A 17,149-nucleotide genomic window follows, 5' to 3' on the forward strand; every position below is an offset into this window, starting at 1 on the left:
CAAATTTTTTAGTTAATTTGTACCCTTCTCTAAGTTAGGCAAGTTGTATGAACGAAAATAATTTATACTGCTCAAGGAAAGCTTAAAATTTTTTTATAGTTTATTCCGTATTACAAAACAAATTTTAGATTAGTTTGACCCCTTTGACATATGAGCCATTGACTTCTAATGATGTAAACATTTATATGAGTTAATGTTAATAACTTAGTTGTGTACTCAAATTTGATAAATATGAATTTATGATGTATGCTACATCATTAAATGTATTGAAAAATGAAAAAAAAAAATGTTGCAAATAGAATTTGAATTATTTAATATTAAGTTAACTAGGTGAGTATCGAGAATCGAAGGATTTTTTAAGGAATCGATAATCGGGTATCGGAATCGAAAATTTTGGAATCGTCCCATCCCTATTAGAAACAAAACAAACCTTGCATCTAGAGTTATTCATTGCTTATTTTTTGCATTTATTAAAAAAAACTGTATATTTAAAAATAATTTAGTAAGATTTAAATTAATGGTAACAATAATAAACTATTTAATTATTATTTTATTTATGTTGCCCTAAGGAGTGCAAAGGTGTGAAGTTTTGTTTAAATAACAATAAAATGCATATTTGTGAATCTACTAGATTTAAGGGTTAGAAATGAGGAATGAACATTAAGCATATAGGGTTACAAATTGTATTTTTTAAGTTTTCCAAATTTTGTCTTTTACCGGTATGAAAGGAAGCAAGTTATGATTTATTATAAAAAATTCATATCTCCATACCAAACAAAGCTGGATGTAAAAATCTTAGCATAAATAACATAAATAATTAATTACATGGAGTACTTTGTGTCTATTTAGAAAAAGTGTTTCGAATTACTCACATACTTTTCTTTAAATGGTAAGATTATAGCAATAGTTTGAAATTAGGTGAGCGAAGCCACAGGTTTTAAGCTAGTATTTGTATAAAACCCGTGATGCGATCAGACATAAGGCAACATTGAATGACTGCGCCAACTCGTCACGAGGAGACTGACTGATGGTGCCGTGTTCTGTGCATGCGCAAATATAAATATATTTGTTAACAAAGGCATGCTGTAGTGTGTTTAATTAAAGCTTACTGGTTTAAGACTGTTTTTCATTGTAAATTTAATTTGAGAAAATATTTACTTGTAAAGTATTTTAATTGAATTTTACTAAATACTGAGATGGAGGCAGATTGATTTGTACATTTAGTACAGGGAAAACCTATTTTAAATATATTTTTTAAGGTTTATCACAACAACAATAAATCATCAAGCATCAAGAAATAACGTAACGATAAAGCGGTGTCAAGCTATTATGAGAAGACGGTATTAAGCTGTTGAGAGGCATCGTGTGGTGTTGTGCCATGTCTTGTCTGATTTGTTGTGCGCCCAGCCTTATAGTATGGAATTTTGAATTTGTGTAGATTTGATAAAACAAATGTTTAAGAAAAAATTATTTTCTAGGGCTAGAATAGGAGTGTAATGTTTTCCGGCAAAGTCAAAATTATAGGCTCATTACTTAGATAAAACAGGTCATTCAGCTTGAAGGAATTCAGTATATTGAGGTTCAGAGTTAGAAAACTCTGAGAAATAGGTATGATATTAGAATTTAGAATCAGTTAAATTTTACTAGTGCAAAACTTAAGCTAAGTTGAATTTATCTAGGCAAGTCTTAGACTTCTTATAAAAATGAGTCCATATGTTTATTTGCTATTTTAGGCATATTAGTTGCCTAAACATATTGAGATCCTGTATATTTTGACTGAATATATTATTTAAAGATAATTTTGGGTTGAATAATTAAATTTATCATTCAATGTTAACACTAATATCTGGTAGGATCCATTACCTTTGAAAACCAGAAGTAGTAGTAATCCAATTCAAAAGCTCTCTCATTAAAATAATAATTAAAGTAATAATTGAACTCATTTAATTTTAATTAATATTCCAAGTGATAATTCCTTCAGATATTAATATTTAAAAAGCTTAACATCATGATAATTGTAACAATAAATCACTTACTCCTATTAAAGTCCTCTGTAAATGGATTTTGCGCTGACCATTCACAAAAAAAGCTTGGTACGTTTCTGTGTTTAGTGTTCTTTTGGCAAGGAGAGACATTGTATAAGCAGTTCTAAAAATTAATTTATTCAAAAGGAGTACTGAAATTAACTTAATTATTGTTTCCAGGGCCGTCAAGAAGATGGGGAATGGGGTGATGGGGAAGGGGGTGATGGGGGGGAAGGAATCCCAGAGACCTGGGCCACAGAAGATATGCCCAGTTATATGTCTATAGAATTTTTAATGCATGGATTTACCCTCACAGCAGGACAAAAATTTCAAGTATGGAAACCTAAAGCTATGCGATATGCTCATAAACTTGGCCACTGTAACTTTGTACAAGCAATCTAACTGGAAGAAAGTTATAACAAACTACAAAGATAGAAAAAAAATATCTATACAAAATTTTGTTTCATCTTACAATGGGGACCACCAAGTATGGTACAAACGGATTTTAATGGGTCTTATATATGTTTTGGAGGGAGGCCCACAGAGTACTAAGCTAAAAGGGTTTGTCCAATGTGACTTAGTTTTCGCGAAAATGGTGGTTAAAGTTTTATACAAACGTTTTACACTGGTACATTTTCCGTCGCGCCAGGCGAGCCAGCCTAGCCTAGTTGGTAAGGCTCTTGCCTAGCAGCCAGCGGGTCAGGGTTCGCTTCCTGCTCATAAAAATTGTTTTTTTGATTATTTCATAATTTTATAATTATTCTTATTTTAACGCTAGCGACAATGTATTAAATTCGTACTAGAAGTGTATTAAAATCACATTTAATAGCATTAAATATAACAATGAGTGAATGATGTGTTATAATTAATTACTTCCTGACCATTTATTTCCCCTTTAAAAGATTATAATCCCATTAGGACTCGCCTACCGTAAATACAACATAAGAGTGACTATTAAAAGAAAGGTTGGGAATGGCAAAATCAGGTAGCAATCGTTGCCCAATATGATTGAAAAAAATACATCACGCAAAAATAAAATATTTTTTGACTATTTATTTCAGCGTTAAAATAAGAATTATTAAAAAATTATGAAATAATCAAAAAAACAATTTCTATGAGCAGGAAGCGAACCCTGACCGGCTGGCTGCTAGGCAAGAGCCTTACCAACTAGGCTAGGCTGGCTCGCCATGCGCGACGGAAAATGTACCGGTGTAAAACGTTTGTATAAAACTTTAACCACCATTTTCGCGAAAACTAAGGCGCATTGGACAAAACCCTTTTAGCTTAGTACTCTGGGGGCCTCCCTCCACAACATATATAAGACCTATTAAAATCTGTTTGTACCATACTTGGCGGTCCCTTTGATAGACAAGGAGGAGGCTTGGTTATCGCTTGGTGGTGGAATGTTAAAAACCTGAAGAAAAAAAAGTTAGAAAAAAACAAGCAATTTCAAATTTGTACTTTTTTTAATGTTCTGAAGTGTTTATTATTCTGCCATCTTTAGAGTTTAAGTATTTTTATTTCTGTACACTACTTTTTTGAGGTTAGTGCTAGCCTAAAACAAAGGCAGCATATGTTTGCAAGCACAAATCTTAATTGTGTGCTGGTAATATAGAAATCTTTTCAAAATACCAATAGAATTATGTAATTTATATTGCACTACAGCTTTGTTATTAGGTTATTACTAACAGCAGCAGTTCAAATTTTACAGTACTCAGCAAATTTATATCTAAAAATACTATGGTACAATACCAACTCAATGAATGTTATAAATTTAATATACTTTGTCAATATGTATACATAGGTTAAATTACCTTTTTAACCTGTTTGTAAAATCCATGTTTTCTTTATTGATGTTAAAGTAATTAATGGTTAAATAAATAGAGAGGCACTTATATTCAGACAAAATCACCTTTTTTTATTGTTTTACCTTTGAAACTAAAAGATCCACATTTAAGTTACACAAGTCATCAAGAGAGAGTATGTGTATCAAATGCCCTATCGTGGCAAAATGTGTAACAACACCTGCCCCCTGGCGCCTCATGCAACAAGCAGTGCCCCGTAGTTCTTTTCCAAGCCACCAGAGCGCTGCACTAGTCCCCTCCATAAGCTCCATGCTTTAGCAGTCGCCTCATGCGAGTCAATCTTTTCTCGTTTCGGACACCCCTCAGTAGGTCGTGCTGACATCAGCCAGTACCACCAACTTCGAGATATCAAAGTCAGTACTTCTCGACCACCCCCTCGGAAATCTTCGGAACCTTTCGGTCCGGAAGCCGAAGTCTACCCTCTTTCTTTCGAAAGCCATCGGCTGTTTTTAATTACGAGTCGCTGCCAACCCGAAGATACTTCTCACCGCAAGAGCAGATTGACTACATTGTATCGCCGGCGAGCCGCACAACCAGACTTCAGTCCGGTCGTTGTGGAAATATGTGGTCAACTAGGCAAGGGATGTTCTCCCTATAATTCATTTTTTTATCATAATTAGTCAGTCTACGTGCTTGATATAAATAGTTAAACTTTGCTAAATTTAATAATGATTTCAAATCCTGGAAACGTCCACGACAACCGCGCGTGTTCGCGAGGTTCGCACCCTGGCGGGCTACCCTACTGACGCTGGAAACCACCTCCCTGTCCGGTGAGTTTTTGTCAAACTTTATTCTCCGACCATCGCCGTTTTCTGCCTATTTTACAAACTGTCTGTGAGCCAGTTCTGATCATGTTCGATTCGGGCTTGTTCGCAGACAGGGTCCACGAGCCGGGTGTGGACGTGACTACACCACCCTCGACTCCTTCCTCCGGGAAGCAGGACGACTAAGGCCAAGTAACAGCTAACCTTCGGCCAGTGAACGTCAAATCTCCAGTCCTCCAGATAGTTATAAATTTAAAATATGTAAAATGAATGCATATATTTTGGATTTTCTGCAGTCTATTAGCTTGGTGATTAGTAAGGTCATTATAAACCATGTTTCAGTAATCAAAACATGGAGAAATGAGTGCCTGACAAGATAATATTAATATGCTCAGTGTCCTGCTTATGTTTGCAACATGATTGTACCAGTTAAATGTGCTGTTTAAGGTTGGATTCAAATTTTTGAATTTGCGTTTAAAATAAATTTATAAATTATCTACAATAAGTTTCAGCAAATCTGCAGGGAAATAATTGATAACTTGCCAGCAATGAACATAATAGTTTACAATTTGTTAGGATGTATTTGAAGCATGTTATCAGTCTCCCAATTCAAAACAGCTTTAAAATCAATGTTAAACTTGACTGCATTGTTATTAGGGTCAGAGGGCGGAAACGAGGAATATAATTGAAGATTGTCTGCTTATAAGTGGTACTGAGTGAATTGAAGCAAGTTTGGTAGGTCATTATTGTGGAGAGATAATAGAACAGACCCAAGCACCGAGCCTTGTGGTACTCCAGCTCTGACCTCGGACCAGTCAGACGCTGAATCACCAATGATAACGCTTTTATGTCTGCCAGATAGGTACAACATAAAACCTATTAACAGAAAACCTTGCAAAATAAAAATTCCATTTGAGTTCAGCCTACAAAACATTGTGGTTGACATTGTCAAAAGCTTTGCTAAAATCTAAAAGTATAAGAACAGTAATTTTTTTTTGCATCAGTAGCAAATCTAATATCTTCAGTTATATTTACAAGCACAGTACTTGTACTGTGATGAGCACGAAAACCTGACCGCTATACAATAAGGAGTTTATCTGCATCGAGATGGTGTCTCACCTTCCCTAGATCTATGTATTCATGTAGTAGTCTGATTTAGAGGCAGGCTTTTGAGTTTTAGGAATAGGCTTTATGTATGCATTTCTCCTGGCACTGATAAATTGCGCATTTTATAAAGAGAAGTTAAATATTTTGCTAAGAGGGATATTAGACAAGGGAGAAATAGCTTAATTAAGTGAATGAATAAACCATCTGAGAGAACTGCTGAACTCTTTATACAGCAAAACCGCTTTCTTAAAATATTTAATAGTTAATAATAGTCTAAAATTTCAGCCTCTTCGTTAAAATGTGTTTGTTAAGTTTTTCACTGTCCGGTTTTTGGTGTCAGTGCCCACAAAAATAGCATTGCTCAAAAATGAGCGTTATAAGTTCATTTGGATCAATATCATTTACTGCAGACGTAACTTTGTGTCTTATCCAAATGTTTCTTAAATATATCCATAGTTGAATCAGTGAGGAATTTTGCTGACTGATATTAGAGGTGGAAACAAATTTAGCCTTGCGTATCTTTTGAGTACATATGTTCCTTACAATGCGACAGGATCCAAAAATTGTGTTATACCATGTGTTCCAAACCTGCAGGGGTAATAATGCTGGTAATTTTTTGTATGTAGATAATACGATAGAATGATAGCTCAGCGCCACGTGGCTTGCGCTCTCTTAAGTTGATGAAATTTTTGAAGACAAAGATATGTCAGTCAAAGTAGACTTTCTCGGACTATGCGAGGATAGCACTTTCAAAGTAGAATTTCAAAATTATTACCTCGATAGATTTTGGCGAAAATTAGGTGCTGAATATCATATTATAGCTGACAGAGCTTTAAGAATGATAATTCCTTTTGCTGCCACTTGTAGAGTGCTTTCTCAACATTAGTAACCATAAAAACCAAGGCCAGAAACAGTCTCAATGTGGAACATGACTTGAGATGCGCGTTAGGTGAAACTAAAACTAACATAAAATAAACTTGCCAATACAAGACAATTTTAACCTTCACATTAACTGTCATTAATTAATTAAGGAAGTACATTGAAATTATAATTATGTATATTTTTGTGAAATTTTATGGTTAATAAAGGCTATTTGTATGTATGTGTTGTTTTCTTCCAACACATTTTAAAGGGGGGTAAAATCAGTTTCCCTGAAAGGTCATAGGGGTAACAAGACTCAAAATGTTAGGAACAGGGGTATTAGACATTTTTTAATCGCGTCTAAGAGCTTCCCAGTATTTCTGGAAAGTCGAGCCATCAGCGAAAAGATGCCAAGTTTCATCTACGGAGACGGAGGACGCATCACAGACAGTGTTTTTAACAGAGCTTGCTAATCAAGAAAATTTATCATTAGGTATCTTATAAAATAATGAACTTTTGAATGAACAGTGTGCTTTTGATCTATTTCATGCCATGTTAACTGGGCTACTCTGTTAAGCAATTCAGTTTTATTAAAATCTATACTATTATTAAACTATAACTGCCTATCTGTTTGTTTTTTCGAGCATCACGCAAAAACTACTGGACCAATTTAGATGAACTTTTCTTTATTAGAAACCCTTAAGGTGTGAACAAGATAAATATGGTTTTAAAACTAATATTTATATCTCCTAATGAAATTAAGCATAATAAATATTTTTGGTATCAATAATAAACTTAAGAAAAATACCAACCAGAATTTTACCATTTGGGAAAATAAACCCCTAAGGTGTGAAAAAGAGGTAAATATGAATTTAAAATAATTAATTATGTTTCCTAAGCTAACCAGATAAACGGGACCAATAATAAACATACGAAATCCAATGGGGTGAATAAGCATATGAATGGTTTTAAGATTAATTTTACCAGTTTGTGAAATAATGTTGGTACAAGGGCTAAAGAACTAGCAGGGCAAATTCAACAATCTTGCATATAGAGCACGGTCTAAGAAGGGGAGGTCTGGACACTCGCCAAATAAAAGTGACAACTTACTGTCTCCATAGTTCGTTCGACGTCCGCTATTCAACTCTAGCGCTAGGTGTCTTGCGGTGGAAATATATCACTAGGTGTTATGATGAATTTGTCAATTCTCGTGAAAAACAAACAAGAGGTAAATAATATACGATACAACGATAGTTTAAAATCATCGCCGGAGGACGCACAGTAACGTGATAATCGGGCATAGGGCCACGTTTCCGCAAACTAATATGTTAATATCTATAAAACTTTAAAAAAATACACTCGTTTAAAACGGTAATTTTATGCAAATTACTGGAAATATCACAATGCCGTTTTGCAGAATAATCAAGAATCATGTAAGGAAGTAAAAATAAGGTTTTTTTTTTACTTTTTTTTATTTCCATGGTGGCCCTCTACTCCATAGTTACAAACGTAGAGAGTTACGACAGTATTTGATGCACTGCAATGAATTTTAATATAATTACACTATATTTTAACATTTAAAACTAAAGGCTGAATCAAATTACATAACTTGGCTGATTTACGTATTTGAATAACAATACCAAACCTGCATTTACAATACATTATTTGCTACACAAATAAGTGCCATCGTCAATGTTTTGTGTCTCATGTCAAGGGTTGCCGCTTCAGCTTGGGTGCATAGTAGGGACGTATTTTTTTAAATTTACATTGCATTACAATATCCAAATAAAAAATATATACGTTTTTATAAGTTGTCGAAAACAAACAAGACGCACATTCACAGCAAGCAAAAATAATGGCTTCGACCACATGAATGCACAGGTATTGTAATGTAAATTACAAACGGCGATTACTCCTAAACGAGTTGGAATTCCGTATCTGCGCCTTTTGAAATAACAAAGGAAAGTTTAGAGCACTGAATAATTTTTTTTGGGATTTTTTATTATTTTTTTTAAGGAAGAGACCGCACTCGTTTTGCAAATTTTATATTTTAATAAAAAATGGTGTATTTTCAAACTACTTGCAAACAGGTCTTATCAGGGTTGTGCTGGCCATTAATAAAATTCGACATCATACATTCCATTTTTAAAATGTCGGGCCTATACAAAAATAAGTAATCTTTAGACTACATTCATACAAATAATAAAATTTAACTTACTATTCCAATGACGTTTACGAACTGATCTTTGTGTTCCTTTTTTTTGTGAGAATGTCGTCTACCACAAAATGTTTTTCGCATACATAATGGGATCTTTTAAGTACAAACTTGTCTCATTGAATTGCTTTCTGCCACAATTGCCTAACATTGTCATCATTGGGAACTCGGAATATTGCAACTTTCTCTTCCGACTTTGCCTGATAATTTGTTTTGCACCCAGGTGCAACACAAAGGTTAGGCATTTTCACAATTAAAATAATATACGCTTATTCTCTTTACTAACAATCAATGCTCCTTGCTCACAATGAAGTTCCCGGCTTCCCGCAAACGCCAATGTGGAAACTGTACTTCATAACCTAATTTACCTAATTTTTGAAATAATTCCCAAACTTATAAAAAAATAAACACATCCAATTTAATACTGTATTGATATCTGAAGATTAATGCATTTTTAACATTTAAATGAAAATTTAAATGATTATTATGTTGAGTTGTTCATAACAACAAAGCTTAAAATACCACCGCAGAACAACCAGCGCTACAGGTCAGCTGGTGGAGCGGAGCGGAACTACGGAGACATTAGGTGTGCCACTTTTGCATGCTGGCCTGGTTGGGGAGTGTCCAGACCTCCCCTTCTTAGACCGTGATATAGAGTAACATATTGGTTAATTTTTTGTGTTTATTAAAATATGTATTTTTATGGGGGTGTTCATTTATTAAAAAAAATCTCTGAAATTAAGTATGAGGGATGTAAATTAATGGTATAAATAATTAACTATTAAATTATTTTTTAACTTATTTGCAAGATTCTGCCCTTAAGGGGTGTAAATGGGTTAAGTTTGGTTTAAAGAAAAATAAAATGCATATTTGCAAATCTACTAGAAGTAAAAATTATAAATTAAGAATGAACATTAAGCATATAGAGTTACCAATTTAATTTTTTTTTTAAGTTTTACGGATTTCGTATTTTTATGATTTATCATAAAAGATGTATCTCCATAGTAAACATCACTGAATGTAAGAATCTTAGCGTAAATAATGTAAATAATTAATTACGAGGACTACTTTGTGTCTATTTATTTAGAAAAATTGATTGGAATCAGTCACTTACATTTCTTTAAATGGTAAGAATTTAGCAATACTCTGAAATTACGCGAGCAAAGCCACGGGTTTTAAGCTAGTTTTTAATATTCCCATATGTTATTGTGTTGCGGTTGTATTTTGGTTCCCTCCCGACGATTTTGTTCCCCCGAAGGCAGATGAACCATCAGACATCCTTGGTAAGCTTGTGCGGCTCTTGTCACATCAGAAGCAGTCATGTGACCGGGATGGGAGTGGAAGTGACCACGTGACAGTTCACATGCCTTAAAAATAGTTCAGCAGTGTATCCTTCCACCTGCTTTCTGCACTGTTCTGGAAATGCGGAGAGGGGCGGGCTGGACAGTATATATAGGCCTCCTTGGGCGGACTACAGACAGAGACCAACGCAGAACAACGCAAAGCAACAGAACAGCAGAGAGAGACAATATCGCCGTGCCGCCGCACCGTTCATCGCCTGATGCTACAACACCACACTGCCCAACCATGCACTGTCTGAAGAAATTTGACTTAGCCTTTCACCACGTAAGAAATTGAACACTTACATACTTGACATCAGACTTAGCCTGATCGAGGAGGATGAAGAAGTGCCAGCTATAAGGAACCTAGTGCAGCAGTGGAGCAAGGTAACCCAGCAGCCCAGCTGTAAAAATAGCTCATCCAATGACTTCAACTCAAAACTTGATCATCTGAATTGGGTAACATTAGATGCATAGAATAGTACCTCATGTTTGAAAATCTCTCAGCCGACATAACAGAATTTTTAGTCACCTAGGCGAGTGAAGAAGCCAGCAAGGTGATAGTGCAGTCAGTACGTCAGAAAAATCGGGTTAGAAATGCAAATGAACCGACAAGCTAAATTTTGGATATTACGTGAGGAGTGAGGGGGGGGGGGGGGGGGGGGGGGCGGCTAGAAAAGCTTAACTTCAAATTGTGGACCAAAATTACCTTGTGCATTTTCCGCCATCTTGAAAAAAGGGTTAATTTCAGTTTTTCATTATAACTCGGTTCTCCGTTGAGTTACGAAACTTTTTATGCAGTACTTTTTTGTTGCTTTTCTTACGATCTACAATTAAGGTACTACAGTATACACTTTTCACATATCGTTCGTCGTTATTGAGATATTGATAAAAAAAAAACATAAATTTGGGGAGTGAAATTCGTATTCTGCTATTTTCTTTCTTCTTATGGAAGATATTGAAAAAAAATGTCTAGTATAAAACTTGTAGAGCATGTTCAGACCTACAATTTTGTTTTTTTAATTTTTTATTTTCAACAAAAATTACGTCCTCTAGGGCGCCACAAAGTTGACCGCAGCGCGCTCGATGCTGCAATGTGCGTCTCGCCATAGAGGTCAGGTATAAAAGACCCTTTTTTCGTGTTTGTGCCAGAACATTTGCTCCTTTTCGTAGCATTCCATTCAGTTGTCTCGAGTCTTTTGAAGCGAGCGTACGTGTTTGAAAATTTTTGTGAAAATGGGCGATTGTTTCATTTGCAAAAAACCTCTGATTAAAGACATTTATGTGGCTAAAAAGAGAGCTAGCTGCTCAGACTCTCTTAGCGGCGAGCGTGAAAACAGGATGTGTGGAGCATCAACACATGTTACAAAATATTGATTCAGTGAGTGTACTCTCCGAATAGTTTCAAGCATGATAAGTCTGTTCTTGAGAACATTCTTTTCATTCATGCTTTCAGCGGTTGCGACACCACGTCGTCTTTTTATAATATTGGAAAGTTGAAATACATCAACACCCTCCAGAAGAACCAGAACCTACAGTCATCGGTAGAATTATTTAAGCAAGAAAATGTCGATCCGGAGATTCTAGCTTGCGCTGGAAAGCGATTCCTTATCGCTCTGTATGGCGGTGTAAAGAGACATCGATTGATATTTTGCAATTCCACCGCTTCGCAAAATCAATGATGACAAATAAGTTGAATAATCTTTCACTACTCCCAACCTACGGAAAGCGCAGTCCGCCAACACATTTTCCGGACATATCTACAGGTACAAACGTGGCTCGGATTTTTCAAAGACCCTCAGGAATGGGGTTGGCGACAGACTAATTACGGACTTGAACCAATTCGCACCACAGCCGAACCCGCTCCACCTGATCTTTTAAAACTCATTTCTCATTTTGTGCAAATGTAAAGGAAAGTGTGGGGCTGTTTGTGGGTGCAGGAAAGCAGGAATTAGTTGCTCCGTTATTTGCCTGCACTTTAGTGGACAAACATGCAACAACGTCACTAGTCGACATTCTATTCAACGACGATCACGATGATGATGATGATGATTATGATGTTTCGACCTCACATCATCATTTCCTGCGGTTCAAGAGTCTTCACGACTTGAAGAGTCTACCGTGGAGGAACTTCTTCAGCCAGGACCATCAAAACGACGAAAAATATTTGAAAAAAATTACTGCCTTTAATTTTTATTTTTTACTACACAAAAATTATTTAATCAATAAATCTCATATGTTTGATTTATAATTTGGCCAGTTTATTGATTTATTTTGTATTGCAATAATTCCCTGAACAACCTTCCATCCATTTTGACGTGTGGATACAACCGTGTGAGCGGCTAAATCAAAACTGGGCACACTCCTACCGACTTTGCGGCGCGCTAGAAAACGTAATTTTTGTCAAAAACAATTAATAAAAAAAAAAAACGAAATTATAGGTCTGAACATGCTCTTCAAGTTTGATATTAGACCTTTTTTCGATATCTTTCACGAGAAAAAAGATAATACCAAAAAACATATTTCACTCCCCAAATTTATGGTTTCTTCGATCGATATCTCAATAATGATGAACAATATGTGAAAAATGTAAAGGACTTTAATTGTATATCATAAAAAAAGCAACAAAAAAGTATTGGATAAAAATTTTCGTATCTCAACGGGGAACCGAGTTATGATGAAAAAACTGAATTTAACCCTTTTTCCAAAATGGCGGGAAAAAACGGAATTTAATCCTTTTTTCAAGATGGCTGAAAATGCACAAGGTAATTTTGGTTGACAATTTGCCCCCCCCCCCCCCCCCACACACACACACACACACACACAATGTCCAAAATTTAGCTTTCTCGGTTCATTTGCATTTTCAAATGTATATAATGACTGGACTATAATGTGTTTGATGTGTTTGGTGAATGAAGGGCACATGTAAACACAAGGGGCCATACACGACGTTTGTGACGGTCTGTGGTGGAGCGGACACAGGTGGCAGTGGCTCAATTACCCGATCACGACTACAAACCATTGACAACAACCTGTAAATGTTGTCCAGACAGAACGGCTGGTTGTTTTAAATAGAAACCCAAGGGAAGGGTTTGCTGCTTGAACATAACGACGTTGGACTTAGACGTGTTTGCAATAAGCATACCAGGTGCAGTTTGGGAGGCATCCATGGGATGGTGCAAGGCCAGTCTTTTGCTTAAGCACCCAAGTCACCGCTGGGACTTACTCCAGTGGTTCCTGCTTCCTGTCAGGACCATCGAAGTTCGAGTTGAGTGCTGCAGCAGTTAGGAGAGTGCTACTCGGCCAGTACAATGAGGATGGGGGATGTCTCACTGTGGGGCTATGGACTGGACGACATCTGCTGGACTATGAGGCGAGTGTGTTCCTTGATGATGTCCTGCTTTGCAAGAGGATTTTAACTGTCTTTAATATAAATTGCAATCATCATTATATTGTAGTTTATATTGTGAGACATAAGACGTAAGAGTAACATAAGGCTGTGTTTTTTGTCTCGTGTTTAATGTTGTTAGTTACATAGTTAATTCATTTTGCAGTTAACTTGAAGTTGTTTTAATTGCTCAAGTTACTGCACGAACGTTGTAATGTTTTTTGTTTCATGTTTATGTCTTATGATAAGTATTGATATTCTTCAAGATACTAAAGTCTATTGTAGTGAAGCAATTTTTAAGTCAATACACATTTTGATGTAGTCATATTTTCACTTTTGGCATATTGATTTTTGGTGGCTCCAAGAATGTTGCATGTTACCAATCATACAGAATAAATGTGTTTCTTACAACAGAGTTTTTGCATTCACTCATATTCAACCCCCTCTTGAGGGGCAACAATTGTTTTAGCTAAAAATTAGGTGTGCGAATAGAAAACGCAAAATACCGTAAATGAGATCATGGCATGATAGACCAGGGCCGGAAGTTGGTTAAGGCACACACTGTTTGGATTCAGAGTAATTGTTTAGGTCAAGCCATGTACTTCACATGGCAGTGAAGTGCATGGCGTTTGATGTAAAAATTGTCAAATTGCATGAAGAAATAAAATTATTCAGTTTTGAAGCACAATAATAATTTTAATTCTGGTCAGTGTAAAAATTTACCATGACTATTGTGTAATTGTACTTACAGGAATATGCAATCAACTCAGATTCTAATTCCTGAAAGTCAATGACCTTGGGTGATTTGTATACATCAACTAGCAGTATATTTTGTTGAGTGAAACTCAGCTCAATCATCAAGTACTCAGCATGGCCGCAGTATATACGAGATGAGGACAAAATATTGGCTTTAAGATCTTCTCGAACATATAAGGCTATGCTAATATCTTTTTTTCTACGCTACCTCTTTTTCCTTCACAATCACTTCTAATTAACGTATATCCCGTTAGTGAAAACATTGATGAAGGTAGGGTCAATTTTAACCAGGATGCAGGTATAAGAAAAACATGGAAACTTAGATAGTGAAAAATAGCTTCAAACTCAGAATGGTGGGTAGATAAGGACTGCACATTGACGTGCGCCAGCTGTAAATATCGCGAGTAGGGATGAAGGTCTTCCCGGAGTAAACAACTGGTTGAGAGGGGTTCAGGGATTAGCACAGAGCTTGACGAGGGGGAGGAGGGTACGCATTCTTCAGTTGCCAAGGACAGGTTGCACAGTTCCTGGAAATACTTGGACACTGGGCTCAGTACTGACATCATCTGAAAATTATCACTCATGTTAAAAATTTTATACAGCAAAAATGTTTGAAAAACTATATCCGTAGTATTCACCATGACTTCAGCCACGCAGTTTCTGGAACTGACAGCCTTGCCACTCACACACACATGCATACAATTACTATTAACCCTAAATACACCTCAAAAATAACTTTTCCTAACTGAAAAGGCGAATCGGTAACAGATTATAATTTATGTCTAAAAACAGTCATAGGCAAATAATATTCCTAAAAATACAAAGTGCGAAAAAAAAAATTGTTATCACTCAAATAAAATAAAAGCATACTTCTAAAATAAACAAATAAGTTTTTCTGCAACTCTGAACTAAACATCAAGGTAGTTAGTCCAATTCCTTCGGGGAAGAAATATAATCCTTTTTATTATTTCTGAAGACAAAAATTTTTACGTTGACGATCATACATACACAGCATCAAACTTTTCCTTTTCCTCTTGTTTGTTAAAGACTCAATGATTACTAAAGGAGAACCTTTAATTAATAACAGCTTATTTTGGTAGTTGAAAAATTTCACCAATAAACCATCTGGCACAACTTCAACAATGGAATGTTTTGATTTCCCAATTCTGTGAACCCTAACAATGTCAGACTGACTTAACTCCAATTGCAAGCTGTCTTGTATTACACACACTGTTTATTCCATTATGTCCTAACCTGGTTTGTCTGGATCACCATGAACAACAGGCAGTTTCTCCAGCTGTAGTGTGCAAGATAGTCTAACTTCTTGTATTGAGAGGCAAGCTTCTCCCTGACTGTTTCAAGTTCATGGAGGGTTTTGTCAAGTTCTGTTTTGAAAATAACAGAAAAAGAAGCAAGGTCTTTTTGAAGTGTCTCAATGTCCGTAGCATACTGTTCACATCCCAGCGGGGTGGGAACAGTTTCAAGGAAGTTCAGGCGCCGGTGGAACTCGCGAAGCTGTTGGCACACCTGCTTCTCCAGGCCATCAAGCTTGTTTGTTACCTCATTGGGCAACACAAACTAAATAATAGAGAGAGTTATTAAGAAAACCGTAATAACACAGCAAAAAATGGAATCTGCACAGAGGAAATGTATGCTGGTTTCACTGATGCAACCGAATTACATCAATACATTATCGTCCACTGCGTAACATAAATATTGCCGGCATACTAACACACGCACCTACTCATTTAAACTATTACATAAATTACTCCTCCTAAATGCTGTATACCAAGAGCTAAGATGTTTACACATCAAGAATTTAAAATGAAACAATTGCACAAGTACTCACACTAACCTCATCAGGAGACAGCACCGGACAATACCTGAGTAGTGAAAGTGCAGCAGTTACCTGGGTTCACGGCGAGTGCAGCCTGCTCCCCGAGCAGCTTGGTTCGGCCGTACAGGTTCACAGGGCCGGGCAGGTCCGTCACCGAGTAGGGAGGCTGCTTCCCGTCGAACACGTAGTCCGTGCTGATGTACAGCACCGGCGCCCCCACCGCATCTGCACAGCCGGCCACACAGCCTGCACGGCGATCCTCGACCCTCGCGTGGTGGCAAGCAATACTTTCTCCATTTAACAATCACTATCAATGGCAAACCACACGTGCTAACTGAAATATTGCAAATTCACCTCAAAAGTTATAAAAACAGTGGCTATTTTCTGGAATCAGGAAAATTATTTAACATTTTATTATGAAGACGCATAAAATTCGCTCAAAACGTACACAAAAACACTGTAAAGCCCCATTTCTCTAGATTTAAGCACAGTTGCCCCACTGAACTTCATCAGGTGCAATTGACGTAAATCTGCAGTAACAAAGATTGTTTTTAAAGGTGAACACATGTTTATATTACATGCAACTGTCCCATTTTTAATTTATATCTAGAAATTACACAAATACTATTTATTATTTATATACTAGCAGAATTTCTTAGAAAACTACATAAAAGTTAAATGAACCATTTCCAACACCTGGATTTTGCAGCTAAATTTTTTATGACAATGTAACTTGTCATCCACTATTGGTCTTTACTGCACATGGCTATTTGTACAACAGATAAGTAAATTTATTAATTCAATTGCACATTTCATTTCACTCCTTTGTATCCATACAAAATAGTGATAATTCAATAAAAATGATTCAATTTTATTCATAAAGTATGCAGAGGTAGATTTTATCATGCAAAAGATTGAAAAATTAAAAAAAATTCTTCCTCAAAGAATATATTATTTTGAATGTCTAAATGGTTTGGTTGCAAAAACCTATT

General features: G+C 36.0%; 1 protein-coding gene across 1 annotated transcript in view; it reads right to left on the reverse strand.

Annotated features, from left to right (window-relative positions):
- Window positions 1-17,149, reverse strand: part of LOC134532214 (methionine adenosyltransferase 2 subunit beta-like) — a 46,870-nt gene that overhangs the window by 15,791 nt on the left and 13,930 nt on the right. The window contains exon 3 of the mRNA XM_063368635.1: window positions 16,230-16,382. Within this exon, the coding sequence (XP_063224705.1) occupies window positions 16,230-16,382 (153 nt within the window). The remainder of the gene's footprint in view (window positions 1-16,229; window positions 16,383-17,149) is intronic.

This window comes from Bacillus rossius, chromosome 5 (assembly GCF_032445375.1).
Source record: "Bacillus rossius redtenbacheri isolate Brsri chromosome 5, Brsri_v3, whole genome shotgun sequence".
NCBI lineage: Eukaryota > Metazoa > Arthropoda > Insecta > Phasmatodea > Bacillidae > Bacillus > Bacillus rossius.